We start from the raw sequence: 21,535 nt of genomic DNA, 5'->3' as shown, positions 1-21,535 counted from the left end.
CTGATTTGTTACTTTTCACTGCCTTAGAAAGTATATAATTGGTACATTTTATGGCTTAAAATTGCAGCTACCACTGATTCATAATTCAAGTTTAACTATTTGTTTACATTTTCTGAAATTTTTACATATGAATTTGACAGCACGTCATTTGCAAATAAAAGCAGTATTCACTAGCTTGCTTTTTTTTAAGTGTGCAATTTGAGATACATTTGAAAAAATGAATAAAATTATTTTTGTTTCATATCAAGAAATGGATGAAAAGAGGCTGCTGGATCCAGGGTTGAAAGTTCGTAAAGGCCTCTGGGATTACACTCTGAAGAACCAGCAGGTGGAATGCCTGAGTGACTGAAGAAAATGGGTGCTAATGCATCTACCTATCCTCATGCATGTTCCCCGAGGGTAGGGGGAAATTCTCAAGCCCAGCAGACTTTTATAGGTAACTGTTTCAGTTTTTCTCATTTCTTTTTTTTGTTAATATAAATAGAATTGTATTTTCAGTGGTCTTTCTGGATGAAAGGAGAGTTTAACGGTGAAAAAGTTATAGATAATAATTCTGCAACACCCAGCTTTTCCCCCGACAAATGTAAATCTGTCTTGTATGATTTTTATCCTGACCAAGGTCCTATAGCACCATTGATCTTTCCTTTGGTGTCTTAGCTGTAATTGCCAGTTGCCCTCAAAAACCTGGCAGTCTCCATTGGTGTAAAAATTGTGAAATACAAGCTTCTTGCATCCTGGCCCATTTACTTTCCCCAGTGCAAAGCAGCCTTGGTGTAATTAGGAAGAAGAAAAAAATCACAATTATATACAAGTAGTATTCTTAATTTACAAATCTGCTTTACTCTCATTTCCTAAAAATCCTTAATTAAAATCTGTGATATCTGGTTTTTGAAAGCCAGAGAACCAAAAGCATTTTGTCAAGTAAAAAATAATCTGCTGTTAGTTTCTATTCCTTATTTGATATAGAAGTAAATTATTTGAGCTTTTTAATAACTTCATTTATAGAAACAGAAGTCAGTTTTATTTGAATGGTTCAGGAATGTCTGTTGGTAAAAATTTTTAGCATGAAGTATGTGTTAAAGTGAACATTGAAAATGAATGTTAGGAACAAAGAAACAAATTTTCATTTGTTTGATTTCCTTCTTAGGGACATCATCCTATTCTCAGCAAGGCTATGGTTGTGAATCAAAATTATATAGCCTTGACCATGGCCATGAGAAACCACAAGACAAAAAAAAGAGAACCTCTGGCCTTGCCACCCTCAAAAAGAAGTTTATTAAGCGTCGAAAATCTAATAGGTCTGCCGATCATGCCAAGCAGATGCGAGAACTCCTCTCTGGGTGGGATGTTAGAGATGTTAATGCTTTAGTGGAGGAATATGAGGGAACTTCAGCCTTAAAGGAGCTTTCTCTACAAGCCAGTTTGGCTAGACCAGAAGCTCGGACATTGCAGAAAGATATGGCCGATCTTTATGAGTACAAGTATTGTACCGACGTAGACTTAATATTTCAAGAAACTTGTTTTCCTGTTCATCGTGCCATTTTGGCGGCGAGGTGTCCGTTTTTTAAAACACTGCTTTCTTCCTCACCGGAGTATGGGGCAGAGATCATTATGGACATCAATACAGCTGGTATAGACATGCCCATGTTTTCTGCTTTGCTACACTACCTTTATACAGGAGAGTTTGGAATGGAGGACTCAAGGTTTCAAAATGTTGATATCCTCGTTCAGCTTAGTGAAGAATTTGGAACACCGAATTCCCTTGATGTAGACATGCGTGGACTTTTTGATTACATGTGTTATTATGATGTCGTCCTTAGTTTTTCTTCAGACTCTGAACTGGTTGAAGCTTTTGGTGGAAATCAGAACTGTTTAGATGAAGAGCTCAAAGCTCACAAGGCTATTATTTCAGCACGGTCCCCATTTTTTCGGAATTTATTACAAAGAAGGATACGGACTGGTGAAGAAATCACAGACCGAACTTTGCGGACTCCCACAAGAATTATATTAGATGAGTCCATTATACCAAAAAAATATGCGAAAGTGATATTACACTGTATGTATACTGATGTGGTGGACCTCTCCGTTTTGCACTGTAGCCCCTCGGTGGGGAGTCTCAGTGAGGTTCAGGCTCTCGTCACAGGGAAGCCAAACATGACCAGGGCAGAAGAAGCCATGGAACTTTACCACATAGCACTGTTCTTGGAATTTAACATGCTTGCACAAGGTATGAAATTCTGGTTTTTAATTTTGATTTCTAGAATTACATATTTGTCTTCCTGTGAAAACACAGCCAATATGTTCCATGATTTCACTGTTTGGGATGTGCGTGGGTCAGTTATTTTCTGTAGTTAAGGAATCTGAGAAAGAATTGAGGGTCAGTATTAATGTGGGTATTCATTTAGTACTAAAACCAAGCATTCAAAACTGGTGACTAAGAGCAAGAGATGAGATGTGAGGCTCTTAATTCCCTAATGTAAGATGATAGGTGTGGGAATATACAACTACCACCTGCACCCTGTCTGTGCCCAAGCTTTGAACTAGCCTCGTTTCCCAGATTTCATGGTTATTCTTGATCTAGGACTCCTGGGATAACTTAGAGTCACATTGTTATACTCAGTAACTTATTGATGTTTGAATGTTTAGAAAAAGAATGAAAATTCATTCCAAAAATGAAAATAGTCACATTTAGATACAAGTTTATTTGAATCAAAAAATTAGAGTTTCTGATTTAAATTTTTAAATATTCCGTATCTTCTTTTCAAACTCAACTCCTACATTCAGCAACAGTCTACGGTGTGTAAGGCATGGTCAGCGCTAGACTAGCGTGAGCCTTCTTCATTTAAACTAAAACTTTTAGGTTGGGAAAGCATATTTTTTGGGTTATAGGCAAATGAATACGTGAAGGTAACATTAAAAGAATTATATATCTATTGGTAAACATTAGAATCTTAACATTTCAGAGGTGGAAAGAGACCTTCCACATGGAACAAAGGGAATTTGTGGTCTTGAAGAATGCATTCTTTGCTTTTGGTAGCCATATGTTGAAAAAAAAAAAAAAAACCAAGCTATATGACATGAAACTACTTGAGAAATTTAGCTAATGAGTATTTGCTAAAAGAACATTAGAAGTTGCCAGTCAGAAGACAATGTTAATGGCTGGGGCAAAAGACAGGAATTTAATGAACTAAGAAATAATGAAAACTACACACATTTTTCTAACTTGAAAATAAAAATGTGTGTTGTATGGCTTAGTCAACAAATTAATAGGACTTTGAGAAATAAAAGCTCCAGCTAAATAACAGTAAGAAATGAATTACATGAGAGGAATTATACAGAAGAAGGCACTGATAAACCTGAGTGAAAAAAAGTTGAGATTTCTGTTATATAAAGTATCTTTTAAAAATCGTATTTTACCATTATCTTTTTAGTGCTAATACTAATTTAGTTTTGTTACCACAACTAAAATGTTGTTAAAATGTTTTTACCCATTTAAAACAAGAATCATTACATTAATAATAATAGGTGGGCGCCTAAGTGGCTCAATGGGTTAAGCCTCTGCCTGCGGCTCAGGTCATGATCTCAGGATCCTGGGATAGAGCCCTGAAACGGGCTCTCTGCTCAGTGGGGAGCCTGCTTCCCCCCAGCACTGCCTGCCTCTCTGCCTACTTGTGATCTCTCTCTCTGTCAAATAAATAAATAAAATCTCAAAAAATAATAATAATAATAACCTAGCAGCTTGACCTACCACTATTCTATAAAACCAAATTTGTCAGAAAATGCCTCTACAGAAAAATTTGAAGGTTGTGACATTGCTCAAAAGGTGTAACAACCTCTGTTTCTCAAATTGGTTTTGTTTTTTGACATGTTTAAATAATAAGAAACCAAAGTGTATTATATATACTCTGCTGCGTTTTTTTTTTTTTTTTTTAAGATTTTATTTATTTACTTGAGAGAGAGAGTGAGAGAGAGCACAAGTGGCAGAGGGAGGAGTAGACTCGCCACTGATTAGGGAGCCCCAGGTGGGGCTCAGTCCTAGGACACTAGGATCATGATTCCGGCTGAAGACAGACACTTAACAACTGAGCCACCCAGCCACCCCACTTTGCTGTTTTTTAAAAATGGGAAAACATCCCCTAATACAGTTCTTTGGGGATTTGTTGTTTTAAGTTTTGAGTGAAAAATAAAATTGTGAGGCAGCTCTCTTGGCTCTTAGGTAATACTTAGTCTAGAGTTCTTTTTATGTTAAGTAAGTTTAAAATTTTTTTTTTATCATTTAGCTAGAAATTATATTTTAATATATTCAAAGATATAAAATTACACTCCTTGTATTGTCTTAGTCTTGGTTACTGTAAAATATAAATATATATATATGTGCGTATATATATATATTCCCTTAAACCTGGGTGTACATGGCTCTCTGTTTCCTTTCAGTATTCGGAATACAGAGTTTAGCTTACTTGGTGTTTTGATATTTGCACTCCATGTAGGCCTTATTTTTCCCCTATGCCTATGATACTGTTCATATTAGTGTTTATAATAGACCATGCCTTCAGCATAATTTTTACCCCATTTCTGTGGGAAGGAGAATATTTGGTCACTTAGAGAGGAATTATATACCATGAAGTTTAAGAGCTCAGGCTCTGGAACCAGACAAACTGGGTTTGAATCCTTCACTACCATGTATTAATGTGTTTGACCTCAGAGCAAGTCACCTTTCTAAGCTTCTGTTTTCTCATTTATAAAATAAGAATAGTAACCCTGTAAAGTAGGATTATGAGGGTTAAAGGAAATAATATGTTAGGTGCTCTGACTGGCACCTGATACATAGTTAGCATTCCGTAAATATTAGCCGTTAAATGATAATGATCAGAACATATTTCATTCGCTACCACATTGTTTTCTAAAACTAACTTTTAATAAATAAAAAATTTTTTTTAAAAAGGAGGGGTGGGACAACTGGGTGGCTCAGTTGGTTAGTTGTCTGCCTTCGACCCAGGTCATAATCCCAGGGTCCGGGGATTGAGTCCCTTGCTCAGCAAGGAGCCTGCTTCTCCCTCTGCCCGCCACTCTGTTTGTGTGCTCTCTCTCTCTCTGACAAGTAAATAAAATCTTTAGGGGCACCTGGGTGGCTCAGATGGTTAAGCCCCTGCTTTCAGCTTAGGTCATGATCCCAAAGTCCTGGGATCAAGTCCCGCATCAGGCTCCTTGCCCAGCAGGGAACCTGCTTCTCCCTCTCCCTCTGCTGCTCCCCCTGCTTGTGCTCTCTCTCTCTGTGTCAAATAAATAAAATCTTTAAAAAATAAAATAAAATATATAAAAATATAAAACTTTTTATGTTCAAAAAAATAATTTTATAATCCTATTGATTAAACCTAATACTAAGCATATTTTGCAGATTTTTACTCGGTTATTACTAGAATTTAAAATTTTCTTATAATCATATCACTCGTGAGATGGTACATGCCACTTGTCAGACTATCCGTAAATATCTGGTTATTTGTCATAATACAATTGGTTTTTCTCAGCTGGGGTTCTACAAACAGATTAACCCTGTAATATTCTGAGGTATCTATTGTGTGTAATGAATTAGCAGCTCTCTGTTACATCCAGCATGGTAATAGTATGTACCATTTTGGAGAGAATTAAGAAAAGAGTCAAAACCAAAATCATCGGGGCACCTGGGTGGCTCAGTGGGTTAAAGCCTCTGCCTTCGGCTCAGGTCATGATCCCAGGGTCCTGGGATCGAGCCCCGCGTCGGGCTCTCTGCTCAGCGGGGAGCCTGCTTCCTCCTCTCTCTCTGCCTGTCTCTCTACTTACTTGTGATCTCTATCTGTCAAATGAATAAATAAAAAAATCTTAAAAAAAAAAACAAAAACCAAAATCATCTGTGTTCTATGATTCAGATGAGGGCTTAACTTTAAGGAACACTATGAGACTAGCCTGTTGGGCAGCTTGACGGTAGGACCTTATTCTCAGAATTAATGACTGTTACTTTTTATTCCTAATTAGATTTAACTTCAAAAGTTAAAGCCAGTTTTAAAAAGAAACAAAATCTGTCAAGGGAGGCTGGGACCTTGAGACTAAATGTGTCCTTCAAGATGGAGAGGTGATTTAACAGTTTCAAGAGCATCATAAAAAGAGGCGGTTTAGGCAGACAGCCAGAATGGTCTGGATAAAAGCGCACATTCCTGGCCTACACTGAGAATGCATTTTATTCAGACAAGTAGGCAGTCACTATTAGGGAGGTCAGTTAATAGGTAATGGGGCCTCAACTTACTGGCCTGGCATTTTAGGATAAGCTTTAATTTCACTTGATTTCCTGTATAACAGATTAAACATAAGTTTATTTCTGGCTCCTCCAAAGCCCTAATGACATAATGAAGGAATAAAACAAATATAAGCCCTCAAGGACAAAGATACCCGAGAAGAAAACAACAGTGGAGAAAGGATACTGATATTTTTGGAAGCTAGAAAGCAGATAAGGACTGATCACTGACTTAACAGAGGAGAGGTCTATAACAGAGCCTGTAAAGGGGGCTACTCAGGATAACAGAGGCAGTTCACAAGGGGTACTTGGTACTCTGGGAAGAAGGTATAAGTGCGGCCACTGAAAACGGAGATTTGATTTTAAGTCTGAAAACTGAATGGATCAACCTCCCCAACCCCCCGCCGTGGAATTCACCTTTATAGATGGTATCAGAAAGGAATGGGGTTTTGTTTTACTCCATATAGTGAGCTGGTTTTCTGAGTACCCTCTATTAAACATCCATATTCTCTTTTGATTTTTGCTATCTTTTTTTAAGTTCTTGAGTATATTTGGGTCATTACTTTCTCCGTTTTGTTTCAGTGGTCTTGCCTCAGTATCACTTGTGCCACTTGGCAAATCCTAACCTGCCCCTTCAGTTCCCTTCTCTACCCTCCCCCCCCAACCCAACCAAACACAAGGAACCTTGAGCTTTATTTTCTAAAGAAATCAAACTAGCAAGATTTCAAATCTGGAAATAGCTACGAAAAGGGCGGGTTGGGGTGTGGCGTAAAGCACAAGGTTGAAATCTGAATTGATGTCAAAGCCTACAAAGTAAATGACAAAAATCACTCCCATTCCCCTGTTCTAGTCCATGACAGGCAGATACAAGATGAAAAATCTAGAAATGGTGAACAGCCCAAGAGCATGTAGACTGATGGAGACTGATGTCATGGAGTTCCATGATGAAGTTATGCTCAGGAGTTAACATGGTGAAAAAACCAGTTTGTCTTCCAGTTTTTCTAGAAGACTATGGTCAGCAGCCTTGCTTTTGCAACAGAGCTTCCATGTGGCAGTTCAGTGTTTCATTCATAAATACGAAAACCCGTCTAAGGCTCACTGGACATTTGAAGAAAGCTTCCAAATTGAGACAGAGGTCAGAACAAAAAGAACAAAGTATTAGCAGAAACCATGAAGAAACCAGAAGAAAACTTCAACAGAAGCAAAATGCCTGGGCGCCTGGGTGGCTCAGTGGGTTAAGCCTCTGCCTTTGGCTCAGGTCATGATCTCTGGGATCGAACCCTGCATCAGGCTCTCTTCTCAGCAGGGAGCCTGCTTTTCCCCCCTCTCTCTCTGCCTGCCTCTCTGCCTACTTGTGCTCTCTCTCTGTCAAATAAGTGAATAAAATCTTAAAAAAAAAAAAAAGGAGCAAAATGCACTTATGTAAGAGAGTGTTCTGTTGAATCAATGAGACATAAATAGGATACTATAAGAGTACAGACAGGAACTCTTGGAAATAAGGTAGCAGAAATGAAAAATAATTTAATAGAAGGATTGAAAGGTGAAATTGAAGAAACCTTTAAAACAAATAACAGAGAGGTGGGCAACAGTGGAGACAAATAAGAAAACTTATAGTATTGGTCCAGAAGGTATAACAGTTTAACAAGTGGTGGTTTTAGAAACATACCAGAGAAAATGGAAGAGAAGCCAATATCTGAGGAGTAATATAAGAAATACTGCTAAAGTACTAAAGGAATTTCTGTATTAAAAAGTCTTATCCTGGGGTGCCAAGGTGGCTTGGTTGGTTAAGAGTCCGACTCTTGATCTCAACTTGGGTCTTGATTTGGGGTTTTGAGTTCCAGCCTTGGGCATGGAACATACTTTAAAAAAAAAAAAAAGGGGCGCCTGGGTGGCTCAGTGGGTTAAAGCCTCTGCCTTCGGCTCAGGTCATGATCCCAGGGTTCTGGGATCGAGCCCCGCATCGGGCTCTCTGCTCCGCAGGGAGCCTGCTTCCTCCTCTCTCTCTGCCTGCCTCTCTGCCCACTTGTGATCTCTGTCTGTCAAATAAAAAAAAAAAAAAAATCTTTAAAAAAAAATAAAAAAAAAAAGTTTTATCCGTTTCTGTAGGGAACTCTAGGGAAAAAGAAAAGATTCTAAAATGTTGCTGAGAGGAAAAGCTTCGGTTCCATACAAAGAAACAGGACTCTGAATTGTATTGAGCTTTTCAGTAGCCGCGGCCGGATGCTGTAATACAGCGGCACCGCGCCTTTGAAAAAGCTGGTGAAAATTATTTTCAACACAAAATTCTATATTTAGCCAAGCTATCAATCAAGTGTAAAGCTAGATAAAGCCATTTTTTTTTTTTTCAGTCTTGCCTCAAGACTTGATCTCTCCTGCACCCTTACTGAGGAAGTTACTAAGGATGTGTTCTACTAAATGAAGTGAACCAAGAATGAAGAAGTGTGGGATCCGGGAAATGGCGTTAAACACAGGAAATAAAAAAGGGAAATCCTAAGTCCTGTCCATGTAGTAGGTCTGGCAGGCTTCACATCTAGACTGGACCACGAGGGCAAAAGGCTCCAGGAACATTAAATGACAAGGGGCATTGAAAGAGATTTCATGGGTCTTTTGGTGCTTTTATGAAAAATTAACAGTAGATTTATAGAAAATGAAGGGAGTGAAAAAAGAAGAAAAAAATAGCTCCAAAAAAAAAATTTAAATTACTTATGGAAGAAAATATATGCCGCTTGGCTCACAGTAAGCAGTATTTAAATATGAATACTGAATATTGATTTAATAAAAATTATAATACAGAGAGGTAAATACCAGAAGAAACAACTAAAGAATTGAGAGGAATTGCCTTTGGGGAGCAGGACTGGGAAGAGGAAAGACATAGGGCAGTGGGTTTTGTCCTTAGAATAAACTTTTTTTTAATTAATTATTTTTATTAACATGTAATAAAGTATTATTTGCTCCGGGGGTACAGGTCTGTGAGTGGTCAGGCTTACACACTTCACAGCACTCACCATAGCACATACCCTCCCCAATGTCCATAACCCAACTACCCTCTCCATACCCCCCTCCCCCCAGCAACCCTCAGTTTGTTTTGCGAGATTAAGTGTCTTTTATGGTTTGTCTCCCTCCTGATCCCATCTTGTTTCATTTTTTTCCTTCCTAGAATAAGCTTTTTATTACTATGAGCCACAAGACTTTTTAGATCATCAGCATATGCTGCTTTGATTGCAAAATTAAATTTTTAGTACAATAAAGATATGACATCAGTGCTCAGAAGAACCAGAGAGACTTAGACAGGATGAGCCTTAATCCTAAAGAACTGGGGGTTTTTCATATCTATCAATAATGTTAACTAGTGGGGCACCTGGGTGGCTCAGTCAGTTAAGTGGCTGCCTTTGGCTTAGGTCATGATCCCAGGGTCCTGGGACTGAGCCCCACATCGGGCTCACTGCTTGGCAGGGAGTCTGCTTCTCCCTCTCCCTCTGTCTAGTGCTCCCCTTGCTTGTGCTCTCTCAATCTCTGTCAAATAAATAAATCTTAAAAAAAGAAAAATGTTAACTAGTAAAATCATGCTTATCATTTTAGGTTACAAAGGGCTTTTACTTTCTCTCATTTGGTCTCCCTGACAACCTGTGAGTATGGTGGGGCTCAGAGATGAATAACAAGCCTTCTCTTGAGATTGTGAATGATAAGGTTGTGACTCATACCAGCTTTTCTGATCCCAAGCCCTGAAATGTGTGCATGGTAAGAGAGGGGAGCAGTATGAGAACCACTATTGAGGGATGAAGGTGGGAGGCCACTGTGGCCTAGTTGTAAAAACAGAATAGCAGACTAGTTATTAAAGCATCAGCTGCGAGGAGTCTCAGCGATGAACCTGATATGTGCTGAACCACTTGGGCAGGAGTAAGTCAGGGAAATGTGGGCCCAGCAAAGACATTTAAAAGCTTTAGGGGCAGGGACCTAGGTAGGTGACCACAGACTTTGCTTCAGAGCCCTTAGCCAGAGAATAGAGGGCTTTGTACTGAGTAGGCCATTCTTTCCTGAATCTGTGAGTGTTCCTGTATCAGTTATTTGATTTTTTGGCTGCCAGCATTACGACCTTCTTCCTAGTTTTGAAATTCCTCACAGGTCTGGCTGGAGGGCAGAACCCACCCCCCACTGTAAAAATCCTAAAAGTTCAAATACTTGTTTTCTCAGCCTTCGCAGTGGTTAATGTTTAAACACATGGCCTGGGCTCTTTCAATTGGAAGCTGATAGCAAAGAAAAGCAAGGACTTTAGAGAATTCTTTGTATAAGCAGGGTGGGAGCAGCAACGTCTCGTGGAAAAGGAGAGAGAAGTAAGTGGCAATGATGCCGCTGATGTCCACTGCCACTGATGGCATCCATCATCTGTGCCCAGCAGGAGGTGTGGTGGCCAGGGGCCCAGAGCAGCCTGCGGTACCCACTAGGCTCTTTCCCTAATATAGTCCTCACTCTACAGCCTTCCTTTGCTCTCGTTTGTTTTCTGAATCTGGTCTTCAAGTTTCTCAGCCACTGTGGGCTAACAATATATCCTTTCACATAAATCCCTTTTCTGTTAAGCCAGCTAGAGTTGTTTTCTGTGGTTACAGCTTGGAAACCTGGGTGGTAACAGTACCTATAGTAAAAAGACCAGTGTGTAAAATTCTAAAGTAGATGGCTAGATTAGAAGAACCTCAAAAGAAGGATCAGGTGTTTGGTCATTGACTTTCATGATGACTTTAGCATACACTACCTCTGAAAATGTGAGTACCATGGTGAGAATATATATTGAGTTCTAATTTTTTTTTTTTAAGATTTTATTTATTTATTCGACAGATCACAAGCAGGCAGAGAGGAAGGGAAGCAGGCTCCCTGCTGAGCAGAGAGCCCGACTTGGGGCTCTATCCCAGGACCCTGGGACCATGACGAGCCGAAGGCAGAGGCTCCAACCCACTGAGCCACCCAGGCGCCCCGAGTTCCAATTTTTTGAGTAAAAATCTACTCTTTAAGAGAACTGTGGGTTTTCTCATGAATTTTAACAACTGTGGGCCTACCATAAAGAATTTACATTTCCTTGTTATAAATACTGTTGACCTCAGAACAAAATAGCTCAGAATTAGCACCAATATCTATGTGTATATTCCAGTTCAGGGCATTTTAGAGTAGAACACTTTAAACTGCAGATTTTATTTTTTCATCTTGATTAAAAATGTATTTTTTTTACTCTATGGAATATGAAAATTAAAATGTTAGTTCCAAACTGGACTCTGTAATGCATTACCTGTATTTTTAGTCATAATGCATGTGATTATATTTTATTGAATTAAAAATCTAACAGAGAAACAACTGAAAGCAATGACCTAATTTTTTCCTTTGCAACTTGGTCGGATTTCTAGAGTGTGTGACTTGAAACAAATACAAAGTAGTAGAGACTAACTGTCCCGACTCACTAAGCCCTTCCTCCCTCTTCCCATCCTCTCCATTGTCTCTGTGTTGACATTCTTCTTCTGTCTCGGTTCAGTTGAACTGGCAGTTTATTATGCTTCTGTCTGCAATTGCTTCCTCTTAGCAATTTAGTCTGAATATACTTCCTAGAGAATAATGGAGCTAAGTTAAAGACCATTATCCACAGAACAGAGTAGAAAATGTAGATTTCAGTTAACTATACAACATAGATGAAGAGTTAATCTCAGTTCAGGAATGGAGGTTCAGACAACTCTCAAATTATACATCTCTAATCATAATGACACTTAGCGCTTAAGAAATTCTTTACTCAAGGGCGCCTGGGTGGCTCGGTGAGTTAAAGCCTCTGCCTTCAGCTCAGGTCATGATCTCAGGGTCCTGGAATCGAGTCCCGCATCAGGCTCTCTGCTCAGCCGGGAGCCTGCTTCCCCCCACCCTCTCTCTGCCTACTTGTAATCTCTGTCAAATAAATAAATTAAATCTTTAAAAAAAAAATTCTTTACTCAAAATTTATGAGTAGAGCTCTAAATTGTAACATTTTATTGCATTTTTATTTTAGAGCTTAGACCGTTTTTCATATATGCTACAAACCCTCCACCTCTGAGCCTCTGCTCACATTTTTCTGTGGTCTTAGAAGATCTTTGCCTCTGACCACTTAGTGTCCCAAGTTCTACCATACTCTCTAAGACCAAATTCGCATGCTACTTTTCCTTTGTTTTGTCTTAGGCATTCTAAATTAAAAGTATTCTCTACTTCCTGCAAATTTCTTAAACACTTTTACTTTTCTTTTAGGTTCTTACATCCAGTTTATTCTGGAATTACCTATGTACCTCTCTAATTTCCTCTATCACCTAGTGTATTATATACTCCATAAAGACAAGGTCAGATCTTCATCATCTTAATCACCCAAAGAACCCAGTACTTTGCTCTTAGTAGACATTTTTTAAATTTTTACATTTTTAAAATTTTTTATTTAAATTCAGTTTAATTAACATATACTGAATTGTTAGTTTCAGGGGTAGAATTCAGTGAGTTACATATTTTGAGTTATCTTTAATGTCTATGAAAACTGAGTTTTTCTTTTTAAAAGGGGGTGTGTGTAATAAACATTTAACCCTAGAAGTTGCAAATAAAATTAAGATGCTTAATCTCAATCTAGGAGATAAATATGAAGCGTTATTTTTAAAAATAAGTTTAGAGATGGTCTAAATGGTGTATAATTCCATACCATTAAACTCAGTGTTAAGTTAAATTTCAAATAAAGTCTCCTCAACTCTTTCTTTTGTTGCCCATTGATACGTAATAGGATATCAGTTGAATTTAACATATTCTTGGAAGCCAGTCAAGTTGTTAATCTTTTGAAGCCATAAAGTTTAATCTGAGGACAATTAGAAGGCTTTCTCAACAATAAGCAAAATCTTTTCTCTGTCATACTAAAATCCCAAGAATGCTACATTTGAGAGAAATGAAGAAACAGGAAGACTTGTTTGTTTTGGTTTGGTTTGTTTTTCTTCCCAACACAAATTATGTGTTTATTATTGTCATGATCTGAGAGATTTAATTAGAACTTTGCAGACATTAATATAATCAGGCAAAAGATGAAATACTATAGTCAGGTCATTATGGATATGAACACAGAACTTTGGGGCACCTGGGTGGCTCAGTGGGTTAAGCCTCTGCCTTCGGCTCAGGTCATAATCTCAGGGTGTTGGGATGGAGCCCCCACATCAGGCTCTCTGCTCAGTGGGCAGCCTGCTCCCCACCCCCACCTGCCTCTCTGCCTACTTGTGATATCTGTCCATCAAATAAATAAATAAAATCTTTTAAAAAAAACAAAAAACAAAAAACTGTGAGCAACAGGGACAAGAAAGAGCTGAGCTTTTATTTTTTTTTAAAGATTTTATTTATTTATTTGACAGAGAGATCACAAGTAGATAGAGAGACAGGCGGGGGAGGGGGGAAGCAGGATCCCCGCTGAGCAGAGAGCTTAATGTGGGGCTCAATCCCAAGACCCTGGGATCATGACCAGAGCCGAAGGCAGAGGCTTTAACCCACTGAGCCACCCAGGTGTCCCTGAGCTTTTATTATTTAAAGAGTATACTGAACTCTAACCACCATAAGGACAGCAAAAGCATCTGCAGTGATGTTGCCAAATGCAATGTATTCTGAAGTAGAGAGAGACTTGATTTCCAGTTAGCATTTTTTGAACACCATTGCGATGCAAGATTCAATACCAGGGAGAAGAGAATAAGAAGGAACCATGTTTGAATGTTACTATGTACCTAGCTTCATGATGGGCACACCACATAGGTCTTCTCATTACATCTTCACAACAGCCCTATAGAGCTTGGAGATTTGCTCAGGTTCATAGATAAATAATGGTACCCAAATTTAATGGTATTTTATAAATAAATACAAAGTCTGGGGTCAGATCTGTGTTCCAGTCCTGTCTCTGCCACATACTCACCATATAAATTCTTCCCGGGTTCTTTCAAATGAACTTGTTCCTTTCCCTTCACAGAAATGTGGGCACCAAGCAGTATGCCTGGCTTGCATTTGGGAGGGCCTTAACAGATGTTTTTAAAACTGAATTACAGGGGTGCCTGGATGGCTCAGTGGGTTAAAGCCTCTGCCTTTGGCTTAGGTCATGATCCCAGGGTCCTGCATTGGGCTCTCTGCTCAGCAGGGAGCCTGCTTCCTCCTCTCTCTCTCTGCCTGCCTCTCTGCCTCCTTGTGATATCTGTCAAATAAATAAATAAAATCTTTAAAAAAAAAAAAAAAAAAGCAGTGCTGAGTTTTGAGACTGATTCACCAAAATACTTTTAGAAGATACATAGGCATCACATTGGTTCTCTAAACCTATTGCTCTCTCAGCTTGTATGTAATTATAAGAGGTTCAGAAAAGTTTCTAAGCTAAACTGTGACTAAATAGTCTCTTTGTTATTCTAATACATCATCTTAACATCCAGATTGATTTTTTTTTGTCCATAAGTGTAAGCAGTAAAAATATTAAGTCTCTAAAGTCTTCATTGGTATGAGCCCCACTTCTAAACTACATATTGATGTCAAATTTGTAGGTAGTAATACTAATTAAATAAAAGTGGATGGATACAGTGTTATAAATCTTATCATCATAATAGCTCTATAAACCTGAGAGAATGGCAGCTGCCTGAGTTCTCTGCAAATAAAGGTGAAAATGGGACATTATGGAGGGGAAGGAAGAAAATAACCCGTCGATTCAGATAGCCCTTGGTATAGAATTAGCACTAGGACTCCTATACTGTATTCATTTAGCACTTAACTATATGTCAGACCCTGAGATTGAAGTAATAAGTGAAAGGATCTAGTTCTAATTACCAATAGGCAGTTACGGTGTAAGTGTCCTAGTAGAGCAAAGGACTGGGATGGTAGGGGAGCAGACAGGGAGAGGAGGAGCCCCAGACCTCAATATAAGGAATTAAGGAAGGGAGACAGTATCAGGAGCTTCCCAGAGAAGCCGAGACCTGGACGATGAATGGGACTTAAGTAAAGATTGGAGATACAGCTTAAGCAGAAGGAACACAGGTAGACAAACCCAGAGATAAATAAGAAACAGGTACTTGGGATTAGGGTAGAGGTTGCAGAGATAAGAGGTGTATGGTGAGAAATGAGGCTCCAGGGACCAGCAGGGCTGTGCAGTACACAACTTTATGTCCTTTTTATCTGTGGAGACATTGAGCTTTATCCTGAGCACTGCCTGTAGATACCATGAAAAATGTTCCAGAAATAGTGGGGCTTTTTTTTTTTTAAATGCATACATCCTTTAAGCAAAAACAACCTATAAAATTACTCATCAAAAACTGCTAATTCGGGGTGCCTGGGTGGTTCAGTGGGCTAAAGCCTCTGCCTTCGGCTCAGGTCATGATCTCAGAGTCCTGGGATCGAGCCCCACATCGGGCTCTCTGCTCAGCAGGGAGCCTGCTTCCTCCTCTCTCTCTGCCTGCCTCTCTGCCTACTTGTAATCTCTGTCAAATAAATAAATAAAGTCGTAAAAAAAATTTTTTTTAAAAACCTGCTAATTCTTTTTTGAAGTTTCTTATATTTATTCATTTATTTAGTCGAATTTTTGAGCACCTGCTTTTTGCCAGGCACTATTGCTAAGCTCTTAACTCACATCATCTATGGTAAGGATTCTCTCCATTTCATGGGTAAACTGACACTTGAAAATACTGTTACCTGGGGTGGTAAGGCCGGAATTTGAAACCTTGACTTTCTAACTGCAAGGCTATGCTTTCCCATTACAGGGGAAGAGGGATGGGAAAAAATTATCTGTGAGGTACATTGTTTTGAAGGGAGACACACGATCATATTTAAGAGATAACCAGTAAATATCAAAAGTTCTGAAAATCATAACATGGCTCTACCCCCAAACCTTGGGATTTTTCTTACAATAGAATTAAGGATACTAACTTACTGATGTGTCACAGTGGGAAAAAGGCTTAAGGATAGTAAACAAAGTACAGATGTAAATGGGTATTTTTTGTTTTTTATTAAAGGTATGTGAACCTCTGAGTTTTTCACATACTGAGACTACTAGAATTGTGGTTTTATTTTGTTTCAGATTTTATTTATTTTAGAGAAAGAGAATGTGCAAGCAGTGGAGGGGAGAGGGACAAGTAGACTCTGCGCTCAGGGCAGAGCCAAACTGGGGCTTGTTCTCAGGACCCTGGGATCATGACCTGGGTCAAAATCAAGAGTCGGATGCTTAACCAACTGAGCCACCCAGGCACCCCTAGAATTTTTTTTTTTTTTTATTTAACATTTAATAAGTGACATGTGAGTGGAAAGTACACAGTACGTTTGGGTTGTCATCATTTCTGTTCTCTTTATAACTTTTGACTTGCTCTGCTCCCTTGAGCCTCTGCTTTCCTGCTACCCTCTCCCACTCCCCACAGACTGTGTGCTTGCTTCTGAATTAGAATACACCAGTATAATGGTGTATGAAGAAAATTAATTATAGTAAGAGGTAGATTTTGAAGATTAGGGAACACTTTCAGATGAGAAAATGGACAGAATTTCACACATCACACAATTAAAAGGAATTGGGGTTGGGTCTCTGGTCAGTCTGACTCTAATAGTATATCTTGCATCTCTCTTCTAGTCAGATGCCCACACATAAGAATATGTGTTCAATTTCAAGTTCTCCAGAATTTGATACCCTGCCTGCTAGTATAGCAGAAGCTTATATAGGGTGTCTGTGTTTAGAGACTGACATCCGTGTGAATGCTTTTCCCTTTCATCATGCTGTTTTCACTTACACCAAAAAATACTAATGCCTAAATATTAAAAATGCTGTATCAAACATTAATTTATGAAGTAAACAGTAAAGCAATATAAATATATTCAAATAAGTTTCTTCAGAGTGCTTAGTCTTGTCTTTTTCCTTTAATGTCATAGAGAAGGCTTTAATCTCTTACAATTATGTGCTTTAGCCACCTCCTTTAGTACCAAGTTACTACAGTAACTTCTTTCCTATCTTCCTCTCTGTCCTTTCTTTTCACATAGCTTGGCAAAAGTTATTAGAATAAAGGATACAAGCAGGCAGGGTACATTTTCACACACAAGCAGCATGAATCTCAGTGATTGCCTCTTTCCCATCAGAGGGGAGTAATGTTCTGAAAGCAGAGAACCTTCTCATTTCCTTTCTAATATTTGCTTGGATTGTGTGGTCAGTGATTGATTTTATATTGGCACCGAGGGAAGGAACTGCTGGCAACTTCCTTAGCATGATGGTTTTTGTTTGTTTTTTATTTGATTTTTTTTGAATAGCTAATATATTCAGAAGGAACAGAATTCAAAAGGTACAAAGAGTACTCAGCGAAGAGTGTCCTGCTCTCCCAACTTTTTGGCCCCCACCAGTCAGTTCCCCTTCACAGAGGCATCCAGTGTTACCAGCTTCTTGTAAATCCATCCAGGTAGACAATCCAGAGATAGTCTAAGTACGTAACTTTTAAAATATATTGAAAGGAAACATAAAAATATATTTGGAATAGATCTATGATATTATTAATGCCCTCTGGCATTTAGTTATTGCAAGGAACTTGTAAGGGTCCCCCTATTAAAAGGGACAGAAACTGGAAAGATATCCTTCCATGTAGAGAAACATGTTGCACTTTAAGACTGTATTATGTATGGAGGATATTTTTAATATCTACCCACCAGAAATAACCAAATTCTGAACATTAGCCAAAAGGATATGAGAAATAGAACCCAGAAAAACTCACCTTACTTTTCCTCTTTTTTTTTTTTGCAGTGAAAATAGATTTTAATCTAGCTTTCTCTAACTTTCCCACCCAGTGTTACTGAGACATAATTGACATATAGCATTGTGTTCAGTTTAAGGTGCACCATATAATGATTTGATACATGTGTATACTGTGAGATGTTTACCACAGTAAGGTTGATTTGTGCATCCCTTTACCTCACATAGTTAACATTTTGTGGTGGTGGTGGTGGTCAGAACACTTAGCTGTACTCTCAAAGCAATTTCCAAGTATACAGCACAATATTAACTTGTCACCATGCTGCACATTAGGACTCTGAACCTTAGACATCTTATAACTGAAAGTTTGTACCCTTTGACCAACCACTCCCTATTTCTCCACCCCTCAGTCCCTAGAAACCACCATTCTATTCTCTCTTTCTGTGAGTTTGACATTTTTAGAGTTTTTTTTTTGTTTTGTTTTTTGTTTTTTGTGTTTTTTTTTTTTTACCCCAAAGCATGTGACAGTCAAACGACTGGAACTGGGGAACTTCTTTTTCTTTTTTTTTTTTTTTTTAGATTTTTTATTTATTTATTTGACAGAAATCACAAGTAGGCAGAGAGGCCTACAGTATTTGTCTTTCTCCGACTTATTTCACTTAGCATGATGCCCTCAGGATTCATCCATGTGGCAAGATTTCCTTCTTTTTTATACCTGAATAACTCTCTATTATATATATATATATACACCACATTCTCTTTATTTGTTTGTTTCCACATCTTGGCTATTGTAAGTAATGGTGCAGTGAACATGGGAGGGCAGACATCTCTTCCAGACAGTGCTTTCGTCAGCCTCAGACACATTCCTAGAAGTGGGATTGCTAAATCTATGGTAGTTCTGTTTTTAATTTTTTGAGGAACCTTCATGCTGTTCTCTATAGTGGCTGTAGCAACTTACATTCCCACCAGCAGGGCACAAGGGTCTTCACATCCTTGCTGTTATTTAATTCTTGTCTTTTTGGTAACAGCCATTCTGACAAGTGTGAGGTAGTATACTGTGGTTTTAATTTGCATTTCTCTGATGATGAGTGATGTTGGGTACCTTTTCATGTACTTTTGGCCATTTGTATGTCTTCTTAAGTGTCTATTCAAGTCCTCTGCCTGTTTTTGTTTTTGTTTTTTAAGATTTTATTTATTTATCTGACACAGAGAGAGCATGCACAAGCAGGGGGAGTGGCAGGCAGAGGGAGAAGCAGGCTTCCCGCTGAGCAAGGAGCCCAATGCAGGGCTCGGCCCCAGGACCCTGGGATCATGACCCGAACCAAAAGCAGACACTTAACCAATTGAGCCACCTAGCAGCCTGCTTTTTAATCAATTGTTTACTCTTGAGTTGTAGGAGTTTCTTATATATTTTGGATATTAACCCCCTATCAGATACATGGTTTGCAAATATTTTTCTCTCATTCTGTAAGTTGTCTTTTAATTTTGTTGATTGTTTCTTTTACTGTGCAGAACTTTTTAGTTTGATATAGTCCCACTTACTTATTTTTGTTGCTTGTGCTTTATGTGTCAAATACAAAAATTCATTACCAAGACCCATGTCAAAAGAGTTTTACTCCTATGCTTTCCTCTAGGAGGTCATGGTTTAAGGTCTTACATTTAAGTCCTTCATCCATCTTGAGTTAGTTTTAGTGAGTGGTATAAGATAGGGGTCCAGTTTTATTCCTTTGCATGTGGATATCCAGTTTTCCCAGTGCCATTTATTGAAGAAACAGTCTTTTTCCCATTGACTATTCTTGGCTCCCTTGTCAATAGCCTTTTTTTTTTCTTTTTTTCTTTTTTGGCCAAATTATAATGCACCTTTACCTAAAATATTGATTGCAGTTTTTCTTACCTCTCTTCAGAGAAGTTGTCAAATTAGACATGTTCTGAGAAAAGACAGCTAAAGTAGATCAAAGAAAGGAGCACTCAGGATAGACTAAAATGATCCGGATTGTGCGGTGTGTCAAAAGCGCATTACTAGAATGGTCATAACTTACTGTGACGAGGAGACCCTAAGGTGACCCCCAGTGATCCCCATCTTCTGATACGTACACCTGCTTAAGCATTGAGCACAGCCTATGTCTTGTCTCTAACCATTACAATATGGCAGAGGTGGGCTGTCGTTCCTGTGATTACATTACATTAGAGAAGACTCCATCTTGATAGTAGACTTAAACGAGAGACGTCTTCCCTCACCAGCTTTGAAGAAGTAGCCGCTCTCTTGTGAAAAGGCCTGTTGAGCAGACCATGGCAGGAACCTCAGGCAGCCTCTAGGAGCTTCATGGGAACCCCCCACCAATAGCCACAGGAAGCTGGGTCCTTACATGGCCACAGGGAAAGGATTTCTGCCAACAACCTGAATGAGCTTGGAAGCAAATTCTTCCCCAGAACTTCCCAGCTCTTCAGGTGAGAAGGCAAGCCCAACTGACACCTGATTGCAGCCTTAGGAAACCCTGACGGAGGGCGCACGTCATCTGTGCCCAGTGTCCTGGTCCACAGAAAATAGGAGATGATTTGTTTTCACCTGTTGTGGTAATTTGTTGCATAGCAGTAGAAAACTAATACATTGTATAATCTTATGAGGTTATTTTCATAGGTCAAAATGGTTTAATATCAACAATTTGATGTGATTTAATTTAACGAGGAGAAAACAATAATTTAGATCCAGTTCATCACAGAGCCTTCAAGGTGATAACCAGCCACACCTCTACAAAAGTCTCAGTCCGGGAGGGATGGTGCAGTTAGCCGCAGTCCTGCGATTGTGACAGACTGGAGGCTATAATTGATATTCTCATCAAAACTGTCACTCAGAGTTCAGTTTGGGCAGCAGAGCACCTCTGACTTAGGGGATAAGGGAATTCTTCTAGGGATTGAGCCTCACACCACTTCGGGGAAAGGTGTGGCTAGGAGAGAAGTAGAACGCAGGAACTACCAGCCAGTCAGCCTGAGAAGCCAGGCACACTGAGCCACTGATGGGGGCGCTGCACAGGGTACAAGGGCACGCAGAGAGGGGCGCTCTGGCCTGTGGCTCTTCAGCCAAGCATCTGGTGGTGACCTGGGGCCAGTTGGGAAGGAGAACTGGACTCGAAGCAGGGGACACCAAGGACCAGCTAGCCTCTGTGTCTGCTTGTCCCCATATCTAGTTATGGTGACTCAGAGAGTGATGCTGCTGCTTCTGCCTCCTATTCTCACACAACTTTGACCAACTTTGCTTAGAACCATATAGGAATGGAGATTGTGGGAGACAGTTCTAGGCTTAAGCAAGCTGGAACCATACAAATTAGCACAGTCTCCCTCTTCCGTCCCCTAACCTGAATTGTCATTTTCCTTTGCCTGTATTTCAGCAGGTCAGGGTGGCTTGCCAGGTTGAGGGGACCCAGATCTTCATCCCAGAGGTGTCTGAGCTCTAAGTTGCTTTATCCATGGTTCCTACAGTTGCCCAGTCTTTGTTATCACTGGGCAGAGAAGCAACAAAAGATGCCCTGGTGAATCCCTTGAAATCCAGACAAACACCTTCCTGCTCCTCT

General features: G+C 39.3%; 1 protein-coding gene across 1 annotated transcript in view; it reads left to right on the top strand.

The window, feature by feature from the left end:
• The first annotated feature begins 203 nt into the window (after positions 1 to 203).
• The window catches only part of LOC111148603 (BTB domain containing 7), a 51,319-nt gene continuing 29,987 nt past the window's right edge, over positions 204 to 21,535 (top strand). Inside the window, exons 1-2 of the mRNA XM_022505308.1 lie at positions 204 to 436; positions 1,148 to 2,227. Of these exons, the coding sequence (XP_022361016.1) occupies positions 355 to 436; positions 1,148 to 2,227 (1,162 nt within the window). The 5' untranslated portion in view covers positions 204 to 354. The remainder of the gene's footprint in view (positions 437 to 1,147; positions 2,228 to 21,535) is intronic.

Source organism: Enhydra lutris, unplaced genomic scaffold, assembly GCF_002288905.1.
Source record: "Enhydra lutris kenyoni isolate GAN:26980312 unplaced genomic scaffold, ASM228890v2 scaffoldscaffold20, whole genome shotgun sequence".
Classification (NCBI taxonomy): domain Eukaryota; kingdom Metazoa; phylum Chordata; class Mammalia; order Carnivora; family Mustelidae; genus Enhydra; species Enhydra lutris.
This window is presented reverse-complemented; position numbering and strand designations above follow the sequence as displayed.